The sequence below is a fragment of the Oncorhynchus clarkii genome, chromosome 11 (assembly GCF_045791955.1).
Source record: "Oncorhynchus clarkii lewisi isolate Uvic-CL-2024 chromosome 11, UVic_Ocla_1.0, whole genome shotgun sequence".
Taxonomy (NCBI): Eukaryota; Metazoa; Chordata; class Actinopteri; order Salmoniformes; family Salmonidae; genus Oncorhynchus; species Oncorhynchus clarkii.
Window position 1 is genome coordinate 10,634,365 of NC_092157.1, and position 14,742 is coordinate 10,649,106.

The following is a 14,742-nucleotide window of genomic DNA, read 5'->3' on the forward strand; positions in this document are numbered from 1 at the left end:
ACTGAGCCGAACAGGTGTGCGTGCACCTTCGGCACGGAGTGTCAAACTGGAGCGTTTGACATGGCCCACCGATAATAATTTGATGAAATACCCCATCAAATATTTATTTTACAACACCGTTTTAATAATTAATGATCCATATCGAGAAACTATATATATATTTTTTTACAAGGAATGTAGCCCTAAATGGATTTATTAGGCTAATTTCCATTTTCTTATGGTCCTCAATTGTAATGGGATGTTGGATATCGGCTATTAATGATGCCATGTTTCCCTTTAGCGGCATTCTAAATGTATATGCCCAAATTACATTAAAGCAATTTTCTTTCAGTCTCTAATGCAATGCAATAATTCATGCTAATTGGAGATGCCACCGTGCATAATGATTCCCTGTTTTATATCCCAGAGATGTTAATGTAATATTTCTGTAAATGTCATTTAGTTATTTAACAATGCTGCAGATCTCTTGAAGGTTTGGATTGCACCATCAATAGATAATTGTCATGGTTTGTGTTCAGAGTTAGAATAGTGAATGTGATGCATTGGCAGTGGGCACTATGGCCCCATCTGCTTCATGCCAGAGCAGCTGTGCCTTCACAGTTGACTTCATGTTCCATTGGTGTAGTTGCACTTTGAATTAGAGGAAAGCCAGATTCAATATGCTCTGAAAGGTCAAATCTGTAATTGAAAATACATTGTGGCTACTGGGAGGTCAACAACTGCCTTGGCCTAATGATCCGTTTAAAAATACTAAAAACAATTTTGTAAAGCCGAATACACATTTGAAACATTTCTATATAATGTATAACTTCATCAAAAACACTTAACACTTGTACAGTACTGTACACTCCAACACATCTATGGTTCAAAAGGCTAACTTCGCGACAAACAGCTATAATCATCCGGCATCCTTTGAGCAGGGTGATCACAAAGCAGCTGAGGTAGCACTCCTAGGTAGCACTCCTACTCCGAGATGCTTCTTGAGCAGACGCCCTAGTTTCTGACTGGTTAGGTCCCTCTAGACAATACTGTTGTGGAACTGAATTATCATATTACATTTCAGTTTCCCCACCAAAACACTGCTTCTCAAATGCGTAATTCAAAGTAACTGTCTTGTTGATGGACATTTGGCTTGGTTATGAACATTACTAGTCTGTCACACACAACCAATGTGATTTACACCTTAACTTGCAACACATGACTGTAACCGGACTCTGCACTTGTGTTCAGTGAAAGTACAATCAGCCATTTTGTCACAACTTTCCTTCTAATGTTGTTCCTTTTGTTAAATAACTAGTAGCTTGTTAGAAGAAAAAAAGAGAGTAGTGGGCTAGTCTCACTCTGAACTGGTTGGGATACTGTAAATGGCTTCACTGTAGAGTTTATGAGAGCACAACCACCAATATATTTTCAGCGAATGACAAAAAAAAAAAAAAAAAAATAGATCCAACAAACTGTATTTATCCATTTATTTATCTTGTGGGAAACACATTCAACAAGGACGGTTTTCACAGCTGATGATTTGAAGAGGTGGGATCAGAGGCATCATGATCCCAATATCTCTGAGGGGTCACTGATGACCGAATATATAATGTCATAATATTCATTCTATAAGACACTGCTAATTATGTATTCTCATCTCTCCCAGTGGATGATATTGAGGGGGGCATGTGCCACCCGATAGTGCCAGCTCAAGTTCGATTGGGAATGATGCCTCTGTGTGGGAGAAACCAAGCACACAAACACACACACTGCAGGCTTGTACTTGAGGTTGTTGTCTGCCCATTCTGCACAGTTTTAAGGCTCAGATGTGCCATACAGGGATGAGGAGGATTCTGGGTAGGACTTAAAGGAAAATCCCCCCCCCCCCCCCTAAAAAAAACAACAACATTTTAAAAATTTTATTAGGCCATTGTTGACATAGTCCCAAAATGTTTTGCTTGTCAAAAATCAAGTTTTCAAGATATGTAACTTTCAAAATACAGAAATCATCCCTGTATGATGCATTTTGCACCCTGTGACGCAAAACGCAGCATCATAGGATGCAAAATGTTTCATACAGGGATGATTTCTGTATTTTCAAAGTTACATATCTTGAAAACTTGATTGCTGACAAGCAAAACATGTTGGGACTGTGTCAACAATGGACTAATGAAACAAATACAAAAATATTGTTTTTGGGTGGAGTTTTCCTTTAAGAATGTGTCTAAACAATTATGTATCTAAAATTGCATCATATTCCCTATATAGTACACTACTTTTGACCAGAGCCCATATGGAATAGGGTATAATTTCAGATACAAGCCAACAAGAAAGTATAATCCACAGTGTGAAGACACATACTGTATAATAAGGGGTTTCTTAATCACCTCAGAGGTCACAGTAATGGAGTCTGTTGAACTTTTCCTGCTAACTAACGCTTCTACAATATTTTGCCTCATCGTCCTCATCCTCACCTTGTAATTAATGAAAACCAAATAAGCATATTTACAAGTAAAAACAACAAAATCATCTTTGAGGATGAATGACCTACTAAGCAAATGCATGTACCAAGTACCATAGATATTATTGTTGTCTTTTTAAAGGGAATAATCTTTGTAAAATTGGATAAAATCAGCATTTGGGATAAATAAGGGGACTTCTGACAAGATGAATGCCACATCTATTGCGTGAATAAATATTGTGCCATCATAGCCTACTATTATACATGTTTCCAAGTGAGCAGTTTGATAATAAATACAACATAATGATCTATACTATCTTAACTCTCATCACATACATTCTTAAACCTTTGAGTCTGAGTTTACAGGTCAAGTAAAACATGTAGAACTTTTGATATATTGTTATTTTTTTCTTTTACAAAAATGCAGAATTGTTCCCTTTTCATGCAGTATACATGTTCCTATGAAGGTAGCTTTGGAGGTCTGTGTTTGCCAGTAGTGATGGTGAGTGAGTGAGGGAGTGTGGGTGGGTGGATGAGGTTAGTTCAGTAGTGGTTGGATGCAGTATTAGTGTTTGCTACAGTGGGGTGCTGTCTGTTGGCAACGCCACTATCCTGCTTGCGTCCCGTACTCTGAACAGCGTGAAGTAACGCTAACAGAATGCTCCCGAAACGTTGGTGAACCCGGTGACCCGTCACACCTGAAAGAGAGAGAGTATCGTTACAGAGCACGTGCTTAGATGAAACAGATGAACACTCCCATTCTTGTTGAAGGTACATATTTTTCAGAAGGATGGAAAAAAGGAAATGTTTTATGTTATTGCAGCTGTTATGATTGAAGATAAGAAGAATAGCATGAGAGAGGTCATGTGAATACCAGGGGTCGTGTGAATATCAGGGGTCGTGTGAATATCAGGGGTCGTGTGAATGGCAGGGGACGTGTGAATGGCAGCGGTCGTGTGAATGGCAGCGGTCGTGTGAATGGCAGCGGTCGTGTGAATGGCAGCGGTCGTGTGAATGGCAGCGGTCGTGTGAATGGCAGCGGTCGTGTGAATATCAGAGGTCGTGTGAATATCAGAGGTCGTGTGAATATCAGGGGTCGTGTGAATATCAGGGGTCGTGTGAATACCAGAGGTCGTGTGAATACCAGAGGTCGTGTGAATACCAGAGGTCGTGTGAATACCAGAGGTTGTGTGAATACCAGAGGTCGTGTGAATATCAGAGGTCGTGTGAATATCAGAGGTCGTGTGAATATCAGAGGTCGTGTGAATATCAGAGGTCGTGTGAATATCAGAGGTCGTGTGAATGGCAGAGGTTGTGTGAATGGCAGGGGTCGTGTGAAAACCAGAGGTTGTGTGAATGGCAGGGGTCGTGTGAATATCAGAGGTTGTGTGAATATCAGAGGTCATGTGAATGGAAAAGGTTGTGTGAATGGCAGAGGTTGTGTGAATGGCAGAGGTCGTGTGAATGGAAGGGGTCGTGTGAATACCAGAGGTCGTGTGAATGGCAGGGGTCGTGTGAATATCAGAAGTTGTGTGAATACCAGAGGTTGTGTGAATACCAGAGGTCGTGTGAATACCAGAGGTCGTGTGAATACCAGAGGTCGTGTGAATGGAAAAGGTTGTGTGAATGGCAGAGGTCGTGTGAATGCCAGAGGTCGTGTGAATGTCAGAGGTCGTGTGAATGCCAGAGGTCGTGTGAATGCCAGAGGTCGTGTGAATGGCAGAGGTCGTGTGAATGGCAGAGGTCGTGTGAATGGCAGAGGTTGTGTGAATGCCAGAGGTCGTGTGAATGCCAGAGGTCGTGTGTATGCCAGAGGTCGTGGGAATGGCAGAGGTCGTGTGAATACCAGAGGTTGTGTGAATGCCAGAGGTTGTGTGAATGGCAGAGGTCGTGTGAATACCAGAGGTCGTGTGAATACCAGAGGTCGTGGGAATACCAGAGGTCGTGTGAATACCAGAGGTCGTGGGAATGGCAGAGGTCGTGTGAATACCAGAGGTCGTGGGAATGGCAGAGGTCGTGTGAATACCAGAGGTCGTGGGAATGGCAGAGGTCGTGTGAATACCAGAGGTTGTGTGAATGCCAGAGGTTGTGTGAATGGCAGAGGTCGTGTGAATACCAGAGGTCGTGTGAATACCAGAGGTCGTGGGAATACCAGAGGTCGTGTGAATACCAGAGGTCGTGGGAATGGCAGAGGTCGTGTGAATACCAGAGGTCGTGGGAATGGCAGAGGTCGTGTGAATACCAGAGGTCGTGGGAATGGCAGAGGTCGTGTGAATACCAGAGGTCGTGTGAATGCCAGAGGTTGTGGGAATGGCAGAGGTCGTGTGAATACCAGAGGTCGTGGGAATGGCAGAGGTCGTGTGAATGGCAGAGGTCGTGTGAATACCAGAGGTCGTGGGAATGGCAGAGGTCGTGTGAATACCAGAGTTCGTGGGAATGCCAGAGGTCGTGGGAATGCCAGAGGTCGTGGGAATGCCAGAGGTCGTGGGAATGGCAGTCAATGGTTTGTTTGTTATCAGCAGAAGAACCTTTTTCATCTAAACCAACACTTATCAGACACAGATTCAGACAAGCTGCATGCTAAGACATGACCATTTATTTTAAAGGGTTAATAGACTAGACAGCCTCTGCCAAGCAATATGTCTCTACTACAGCGTACAGAAACTTTGACAATAAGAAATGTAAACTGGTGTCTCTCTTGAGCATCATGCCCTAATAACCAGAAAGAGGGTAAATAATGATATAATGTAGACCAACACACTCATCAAGTAACCCCTCATTTGATAGGAATGAGACAAACTGGCAGTATGAAAACCAGTACGCTCTGAACACTACCAGAGATAACAGAGATAATTATATAGACAATCAAAACCAAACGTGAAATTTAGACAAGACAGTAAAAAATAAATAGCAAACACACAACGTTTTAATTGCTTATTGTCAATAATGGTATGAGAAGCTGAAAGGAAATGCAAACATTAGCACCAATAACATTTCCAGAGCAGCCATAACAGGCACAGAAGCCAGCCATGGAAGGCTATAGAGAGACTCCATACAGTATATATAGAGACTCCGTACAGTATATAGAGAGACTCAATACAGTATATATAGAGACTCCATACAGTATATAGAGAGATTCCATACAGTATATATAGAGACTCCATACAGTATATATAGACTCCATACAGTATATAGAGAGACTCCATACAGTATATATAGACTCCATACAGTATATATAGAGAGACTCCATACAGTATATAGAGAGACTCCATACAGTATAGAGAGAGTCTCCATACAGTATATAGAGAGAGACTCCATACAGTATATATAGAGACTCCATACAGTATTTAGAGAGACTCCATATAGTATATAGAGACTCCATACAGTATATAGAGAGACTCCATACAGTATATATAGAGAGACTCCATACAGTATATATAGAGAGACTCCATACAGTATAGAGAGAGACTCCATACAGTATAGAGAGAGACTACATACCGTATATATAGAGAGACTCCATACAGTATATATATAGAGACTCCATACAGTATATATATAGAGACTCCATACAGTATAAATATAGAGACTCCATACAGTATATATAGAGACTCCACACATACAGTATATATAGAGAGACTCCATACAGTATATATATAGAGACTCCATACAGTATATATATAGAGACTCCATACAGTATAAATATAGAGACTCCATACAGTATATATAGAGACTCCACACAGTATATAGAGAGACTCCATACAGTATATATAGAGACTCCATACAGTATAGAGAGAGACTCCATACAGTATAGAGAGAGACTACATACAGTATATATAGAGAGACTCCATACAGTATATAGAGAGACTCCATACAGTATATAGAGACACTCCATACAGTATATAGAGAGACTCCATACAGTATATATAGAGAGACTCCATACAGTATATAGAGAGACTCCATACAGTATATAGAGAGACTCCATACAGTATATAGAGACACTCCATACAGTATATAGAGAGACTCCATACAGTATATATAGAGACTCCATACAGTATATATAGAGAGACTCCATACAGTATATAGAGAGACTCCATACAGTATATAGAGAGACTCTATACAGTATATATAGAGAGACTCCATACAGTATAGAGCCACCATACAGTATATATAGAGAGACACCATACAGTATATAGAGAGACTCCACACAGTATATATAGAGACTCCATACAGTATATATAGACTCCATACAGTATATATAAAGACTCCATACAGTATATAGAGAGACTCCATACAGTATATAGAGAGACTCCATACAGTATATATAGAGACTCCATACAGTATATATAGAGAGACTCCATACAGTATATAGAGAGAGACACCATACAGTATATATAGAGACTCCACACAGTACAGTGCCTTGCGAAAGTATTCGGCCCCCTTGAACTTTGCGACCTTTTGCCACATTTCAGGCTTCAAACATAAAGATATAAAACTGTATTTTTTTGTGAAGAATCAACAACAAGTGGGACACAATCATGAAGTGGAACGACATTTATTGGATATTTCAAACTTTTTTAACAAATCAAAAACTGAAAAATTGGGCGTGCAAAATTATTCAGCCAATTTACATTCAGTTCAGCAAACTCTCTCCAGAAGTTCAGTGAGGATCTCTGAATGATCCAATGTTGACCTAAATGACTAATGATGATAAATACAATCCACCTGTGTGTAATCAAGTCTCTGTATAAATGCACCTGCACTGTGATAGTCTCAGAGGTCCGTTACAAGCGCAGAGAGCATCATGAAGAACAAGGAACACACCAGGCAGGTCCGAGATACTGTTGTGAAGAAGTTTAAAGCCGGATTTGGATACAAAAAGATTTCCCAAGCTTTAAACATCCCAAGGAGCACGGTGCAAGCGATAATATTGAAATGGAAGGAGTATTAGACCACTGCAAATCTACCAAGACCTGGCCGTCCCTCTAAACTTTCAGCTCATACAAGGAGAAGACTGATCAGAGATGCAGCCAAGAGGCCCATGATCACTCTGGATGAACTGCAGAGATCTACAGCTGAGGTGGGAGACTCTGTCCATAGGACAACAATCAGTCGTATATTGCACAAATCTGGCCTTTATGGAAGAGTGGCAAGAAGAAAGCCATTTCTTAAAGATATCCATAAAAAGTGTCGTTTAAAGTTTGCCACAAGCCACCTGGGAGACACACCAAACATGTGGAAGAAAGTGCTATGGTCAGATGAAACCAGAATTGAACTTTTTGGCAACAATGCAAAACGTTATGTTTGGTGTAAAAGCAACACAGCTGAACACACCATCCACACTGTCAAACATGGTGGTGGCAGCATCATGGTTTGGGCCTGCTTTTCTTCAGCAGGGACAGGGAAGATGGTTCAAATTGATGGGAAGATGGATGGAGCCAAATACAGGACCATTCTGGAAGAAAACCTGATGGAGTCTGCAAAAGACCTGAGACTGGGACGGAGATTTGTCTTCCAACAAGACAATGATCCAAAACATAAAGCAAAATCTACAATGGAATGGTTCAAAAATAAACATATCCAGGTGTTAGAATGGCCAAGTCAAAGTCCAGACCTGAATCCAATCGAGAATCTGTGGAAAGAACTGAAAACTGCTGTTCACAAATGCTCTCCATCCAACCTCACTGAGCTTGAGCTGTTTTGCAAGGGGGAATGGGAAAAAATTATGTGCAAAACTGAGAGACATACCCCAAGCGACTTACAGCTGTAATCGCAGCAAAAGGTGGCGCTACAAAGTATTAACTTAAGGGGGCTGAATAATTTTGCACGCCCAATTTTTCAGTTTTTGATTTGTTAAAAAGTTTGAAATATCCAATAAATGTCGTTCCACTTCATGATTGTGTCCCACTTGTTGTTGATTCTTCACAAACAAATACAGTTTTATATCTTTATGTTTGAAGCCTGAAATGTGGCAAAAGGTCGCAAAGTTCAAGGGGGCCGAATACTTTCGCAAGGCACTGTACTGTGTGGGGTCTCTCTATATACTGTATGGTGTCTCTCTCTATATACTGTATGGAGTCTCTCTATATACTGTATGGAGTCTCTCTATATACTGTATGGTGTCTCTCTATATACTGTATGGTGTATGGCAGGGGTGTCTCTCTATATACTGTATGACGCATATAGTCTAGTGAACCTAATTGAACCTACTGAAAACCTAACAAATATATTACAATATGATCAGATAAATAAAGCAATATTTTCTTATGGCTCTGTCAGTAATCTTTAATTTTCAACAGACACAAAAGACAAATTTCCTTTATATAAATATCCCCATAACATGAACATTAAATGAAAGAAACCGGTATTCAAGGCACCATCAGTAGACTATATTTTCTATTTTAGCAAAAGTGGGCTAAATTTACTTCAAAGAAAAAACAATAATAGCAATTTTCTATCCTCCACTCAACTGAAATATTATTAAAATATAATTGGATTGAAATACAAAAAAATAAAGTGCAAAAATCTATTAATCAAAAACAACACTTTGTTTAAGGAGAAGTAACATGCAGTGAAAACAAATATTAAATTTTAACTTTTAAACTTGAACTGAGTAAAAACTCTAAATATGTGATTGCACAGTAATGTTCACTTGTTTGAGGTTGAGGGTGATACTTGGTGGTGTCCCATCTTTTCCACAAGTTCATCAATGTTCGGGTTAAGGCTCTGATGAAGAAATCCTCAGAATTGAGTGGAGGTGTTCAGCAGTAAGTCGACTTCTGTGTGATGTTTTGTTCAGGTTCATCAAAGAAAACAGTTGTTCACACAGGTATGTGCTGCCAAACATAGACAACGTTTGAGCAGCCTGGATGCGCAGCTGGGGCATTGTCTCAGTGCATCATTGCATTGGAGGTCAATCAACTCCATTTGGAGGTTTGGTGGTGAGCTTTCCACGTCAACAGCAAATGGGTTACCGAGCAGTTCCAACCTGCTTTTTTGTGCTTCAAAGTCAGCAAATCGGCGTCGAAAGTCAGTGGTAAGCATACCTATTTTATCAGCCAACTGTGTGCTCGGGAACGCACTGGTAGAGAGCTTCTCTTTCATGGTCTGGCAGCTGGGAAAGTGGCTCAAATTTTCTTTCCGCATCTGCGTCTCCCACAGAGTCAGTTTGGTTTTAAATGCCTTCACTGTACTGTACATATCAGAGATGACACGATCCCGACCCTGCAGCTGCAAGTTTATTGCATTCAGATGACTCGTAATGTCACACAGAAAAGAGAAACATTTCGTCTCGGAGTTGTGTTGTGTCTTTCCCTTTGCTGTCCAAGAATAGACAAATCTCCTCACGAAGCTCGAAACATCTTTGAAGCACCTTTCCCTGGCTTCTCTGTGTGATAAGGCAAATCACCATGCTCCGTTTCTAACTCCGTCAGAAATGCCTTGAACTGGCGGTGATTCAAACCTTTGGCTCTGATAAAGTTAACTGTGCGCGTGATGATGCTCATTACATGCTCCATTTTCAAGGCTTTACCGCACAACGCTTCCTGGTGTATGATACAATGATAAGCTGTCAGCTCACCTGTCGCGTTTTCCTCTTGCATCTTTTCCCGTATCTTCGCCACCATATACGGTTGTCAAACCCACGAGTTTTTCCCAAGGCAGCTCCATCTCATTTACACATCTTGACACCTCTTCATACAAATCATGCCCCGTAGTTGTGCCATGCATAGGACGTAAAGCCAAAAACTCCTCTGTCACGCTTAGGCTGGAGTCCACTCCGCGGATGAAAATTGACAACTGGGCAATGTCAGAAATGTCGGTGCTCTCATCCACAGCCAAGGAATATGCAATAAAATCTTTTCCCTTTTTCACAAGCTGCTCTTTTAGATTGATGGACAACTGGTCTACTCTCTCGGCAATGGTGTTTCTGCTCAGACTCACATTTAAAAAGAGCAAACTTCTCTCATGCAGTTTTTGATATATGGCCGGGCTGATTTAGCGATCTCTTCTGCCAAAATAAAACTGGCCTTAGCCTGGCCTTGTGATTTGGCTTTTTTGAACAGAGCCTGTCGAGATTTGAGGCCTCGTTTTAATTCCTCTGCCTTTTGTAGCCTTTGGAGTCTCTCTATATACTGTATGGAGTTTTCCAGCTACCTTCGTGAACATATACTCCGACTCCCACCTTGTTTGAAACCCCCGGTTCTCAGTATCCACCTTCCGTTTTCTCTGAAAGTTAATTTTATATACTGTATGAAGCAGCCTAGTGCGTCACCTTTGCATTGTGGGAAATGTAGTATTGGTGCGTGTAAAAGATCTGCGGGCTGCCGGCTTGCTGCGGGCCGGTTCTAATAATAAATCAAGATCATCGTAAAAAATATGTGGCCCGCGGGCCTTGACTCTGACATATGTGCTGTATGGAGTCTCTCTATATATACTGTATGGAGTCTCTATATATACTGTATGGAGTCTCTCTATATACTGTATGGAGTCTCTCTATATACTGTATGGAGTCTCTATATATACTGTATGGAGTCTCTATATATACTGTATGGAGTCTCTATATATACTGTGTGGAGTCTCTCTATATACTGTATGGTGTCTCTCTCTATATAATGTATGAAGTCTCTATATATACTGTATGGAGTCTCTCTACATACTGTATGGAGTCTCTCTATATATACTGTGTGGAGTCTCTCTATATACTGTATGGAGTCTCTCTATATACTGTATGGAGTATCTCTACATACTGTATGGAGTCTCTCTATATATACGGTATGAAGTCTCTCTATATACTGTATGGAGTCTCTCTACATACTGTATGGAGTCTCTCTATATATACTGTATGGAGTCTCTCTATATACTGTATGGAGTCTCTATATACTGTATGGAGTCTCTATATGGACTGTATGGAGTCTCTCTATATACTGTATGGAGTCTCTATATATACTGTATGGAGTCTCTATATATACTGTATGGAGTCTCTATATATACTGTATGGAGTCTCTCTATATACTGTATGGAGTCTCTCTCTATATATACAGTGCCTTGCGAAAGTATTCGGCCCCCTTGAACTTTGCGACCTTTTGCCACATTTCAGGCTTCAAACATAAAGATATAAAACTGTATTTGTTTGTGAAGAATCAACAACAAGTGGGACACAATCATGAAGTGGAACGACATTTATTGGATATTTCAAACTTTTTTAACAAATCAAAAACTGAAAAATTGGGCGTGCAAAATTATTCAGCCCCCTTAAGTTAATACTTTGTAGCGCCACCTTTTGCTGCGATTACAGCTGTAAGTCGCTTGGGGTATGTCTCTATCAGTTTTGCACATCATTTTTTCCCATTCCCCCTTGCAAAACAGCTCGAGCTCAGTGAGGTTGGATGGAGAGCATTTGTGAACAGCAGTTTTCAGTTCTTTCCACAGATTCTCGATTGGATTCAGGTCTGGACTTTGACTTGGCCATTCTAACACCTGGATATGTTTATTTTTTAACCATTCCATTGTAGATTTTGCTTTATGTTTTGGATCATTGTCTTGTTGGAAGACAAATCTCCGTCCCAGTCTCAGGTCTTTTGCAGACTCCATCAGGTTTTCTTCCAGAATGGTCCTGTATTTGGCTCCATCCATCTTCCCATCAATTTGAACCATCTTCCCTGTCCCTGCTGAAGAAAAGCAGGCCCAAACCATGATGCTGCCACCACCATGTTTGACAGTGTGGATGGTGTGTTCAGCTGTGTTGCTTTTACACCAAACATAACGTTTTGCATTGTTGCCAAAAAGTTCAATTCTGGTTTCATCTGACCAGAGCACCTTCTTCCACATGTTTGGTGCGTCTCCCAGGTGGCTTGTGGCAAACTTTAAACAACACTTTTTATGGATATCTTTAAGAAATGGCTTTCTTCTTGCCACTCTTCCATAAAGGCCAGATTTGTGCAATATACGACTGATTGTTGTCCTATGGACAGAGTCTCCCACCTCAGCTGTAGATCTCTGCAGTTCATCCAGAGTGATCATGGGCCTCTTGGCTGCATCTCTGATCAGTCTTCTCCTTGTATGAGCTGAAAGTTTAGAGGGACGGCCAGGTCTTGGTAGATTTGCAGTGGTCTGATACTCCTTCCATTTCAATATTATCGCTTGCACAGTGCTCCTTGGGATGTTTAAAGCTTGGGAAATCTTTTTGTATCCAAATCCGGCTTTAAACTTCTTCACAACAGTATCTCGGACCTGCCTGGTGTGTTCCTTGTTCTTCATGATGCTCTCTGCGCTTGTAACGGACCTCTGAGACTATCACAGTGCAGGTGCATTTATACGGAGACTTGATTACACACAGGTGGATTGTATTTATCATCATTAGTCATTTAGGTCAACATTGGATCATTCAGAGATCCTCACTGAACTTCTGGAGAGAGTTTGCTGCACTGAAAGTAAAGGGGCTGAATAATTTTGCACGCCCAATTTTTTAGTTTTTGATTTGTTAAAAAAGTTTGAAATATCCAATAAATGTCGTTCCACTTCATGATTGTGTCCCACTTGTTGTTGATTCTTCACAAAAAAATACAGTTTTATATCTTTATGTTTGAAGCCTGAAATGTGGCAAAAGGTCGCAAAGTTCAAGGGGGCCGAATACTTTCGCAAGGCACTGTATGTATGCATGTACTCCATCCACACAGACGGTATCATTATACTATAGTTGACTGTGGAGAGGGAGAGGACTGTGGAAAGCTGAAACTGCCCCAGGTTAGTTCAGCAAGCTGAGCATCGAGCAGCCCTATGGGGAAGCCGGTGACTGTAGACAGCACAAGAAGCAGAGGATGGATGTGGAGGGAATGGAGGGGGTTGCTTGTCAGTGTCCTGCCAGCCAGACCCAGCCGTCACAGACCGACCGACGTGGTCCCCTTACCTGCGGTCACTCTTCGCCCTCCTCGGGCGTGATCTCAGTCTCTTTGTGGACCACTACTTTGGTCACTGACATGTCAGGGTGCTGCTTTTTGGCCTCCTTTATGGCCTGAGCCAAGGCCTACAGACAGACAGACAATATGCCAAACACCCCATGGAGGGAAACAGAGAGGAAGGTGGAATGGGCATGATCAGAATCACAAGGGCAAGGGTTGGACTAGTCACAGTGTGGTTGGGTATATCTCCTTCGCAGTGTGGTTGGGTATATCTCATTCACAGTGTGATTGGGTATATCTCCTTCACAGTGTGGTTGGGTATACCTCCTTCACAGTGTGATTGGGTATATCTCCTTCACAGTGTGGTTGGGTATATCTCCTTCACAGTGTGATTGGGTATACCTCCTTCACAGTGTGATTGGGTATACCTCCTTCACAGTGTGATTGGGTATACCTCCTTCACAGTGTGATTGGGTATACCTCCTTCACAGTGTGATTGGGTATACCTCCTTCACAGTGTGATTGGGTATACCTCCTTCACAGTGTGGTTGGGTACACCTCCTTCACAGTGTGATTGGGTACACCTCCGTCACTATGTGTGTGTGAGAACACCTCCGTCACTATGTGTGTGTGAGAACACCTCCGTCACTGTGTGTGTGTGAGAACACCTCCGTCACTGTGTGTGTGTGAGAACACCTCCGTCACTGTGTGTGTGTGAGAACACCTCCGTCACTGTGTGTGTGTGAGACCACCCCCGTCACTGTGTGTGTGTGAGAACACCTCCGTCACTGTATGTGAGAACACCTCCGTTACTGTGTGTGTGAACACCTCCGTCACTGTGTGTGAGAACACCTCCGTCACTGTGTGTGTGAACACCCCCGTCACTGTGTGTGTGAACACTCCCGTCACTATGTGGTTGTGAACACCCCCGTCACTATGTGGTTGTGAACACCTCCGTCACTATGTGTGAGAACACCTCCGTCACTGTGTGTGTGAGAACACCTCCGTCACTGTGTGTGTGAGAACACCTCCGTCACTGTGTGTGAGAACACCTCCGTCACTATGTGGTTGTGAACACCTCCGTCACTATGTGGTTGTGAACACCTCCGTCACTGTATGTGTGTGAGAACACCCACATCACTGTATGTGTGTGACAACACCTCCATCACTGTGTGTGTAAGTGAGAACACCTCCGTCACTGTGTGGTTGTGAGAACACCTCCATCACTGTGTGTGAGAACACCTCCATCACTGTATGTGAGAACACCTCCGTCACTGTATGTGAGAACACCTCCGTCACTATGTGGTTGTGAACACCTCCGTCACTATGTGGTTGTGAACACCCCCGTCACTATGTGGTTGTGAACACCTCCGTCACTATGTGGTTGTGAACACCCCCGTCACT

At 41.9% G+C, this 14,742-nt stretch overlaps 1 protein-coding gene across 16 annotated transcripts in view; it reads right to left on the minus strand.

The window, feature by feature from the left end:
• Nucleotides 1-1,455: 1,455 nt before the first annotated feature.
• The window catches only part of LOC139420190 (band 4.1-like protein 3), a 129,030-nt gene continuing 115,743 nt past the window's right edge, over nt 1,456-14,742 (minus strand). For 13 of the 16 annotated variants that reach the window (XM_071170004.1, XM_071169999.1, XM_071169996.1 and 10 more), the window contains 2 exons: nt 13,347-13,463; nt 2,146-3,141 (listed from right to left, as the gene is read on the minus strand). In XM_071170004.1, coding sequence (XP_071026105.1) covers nt 13,353-13,463 — 111 coding nt within the window. In that variant the 3' untranslated portion in view covers nt 2,146-3,141; nt 13,347-13,352. Of the gene's footprint in view, nt 3,142-13,346; nt 13,464-14,742 lie in introns of all 16 variants that reach the window. The other 3 variants (XM_071170003.1, XM_071169995.1, XM_071170002.1) reach the window with 2 other exon arrangements.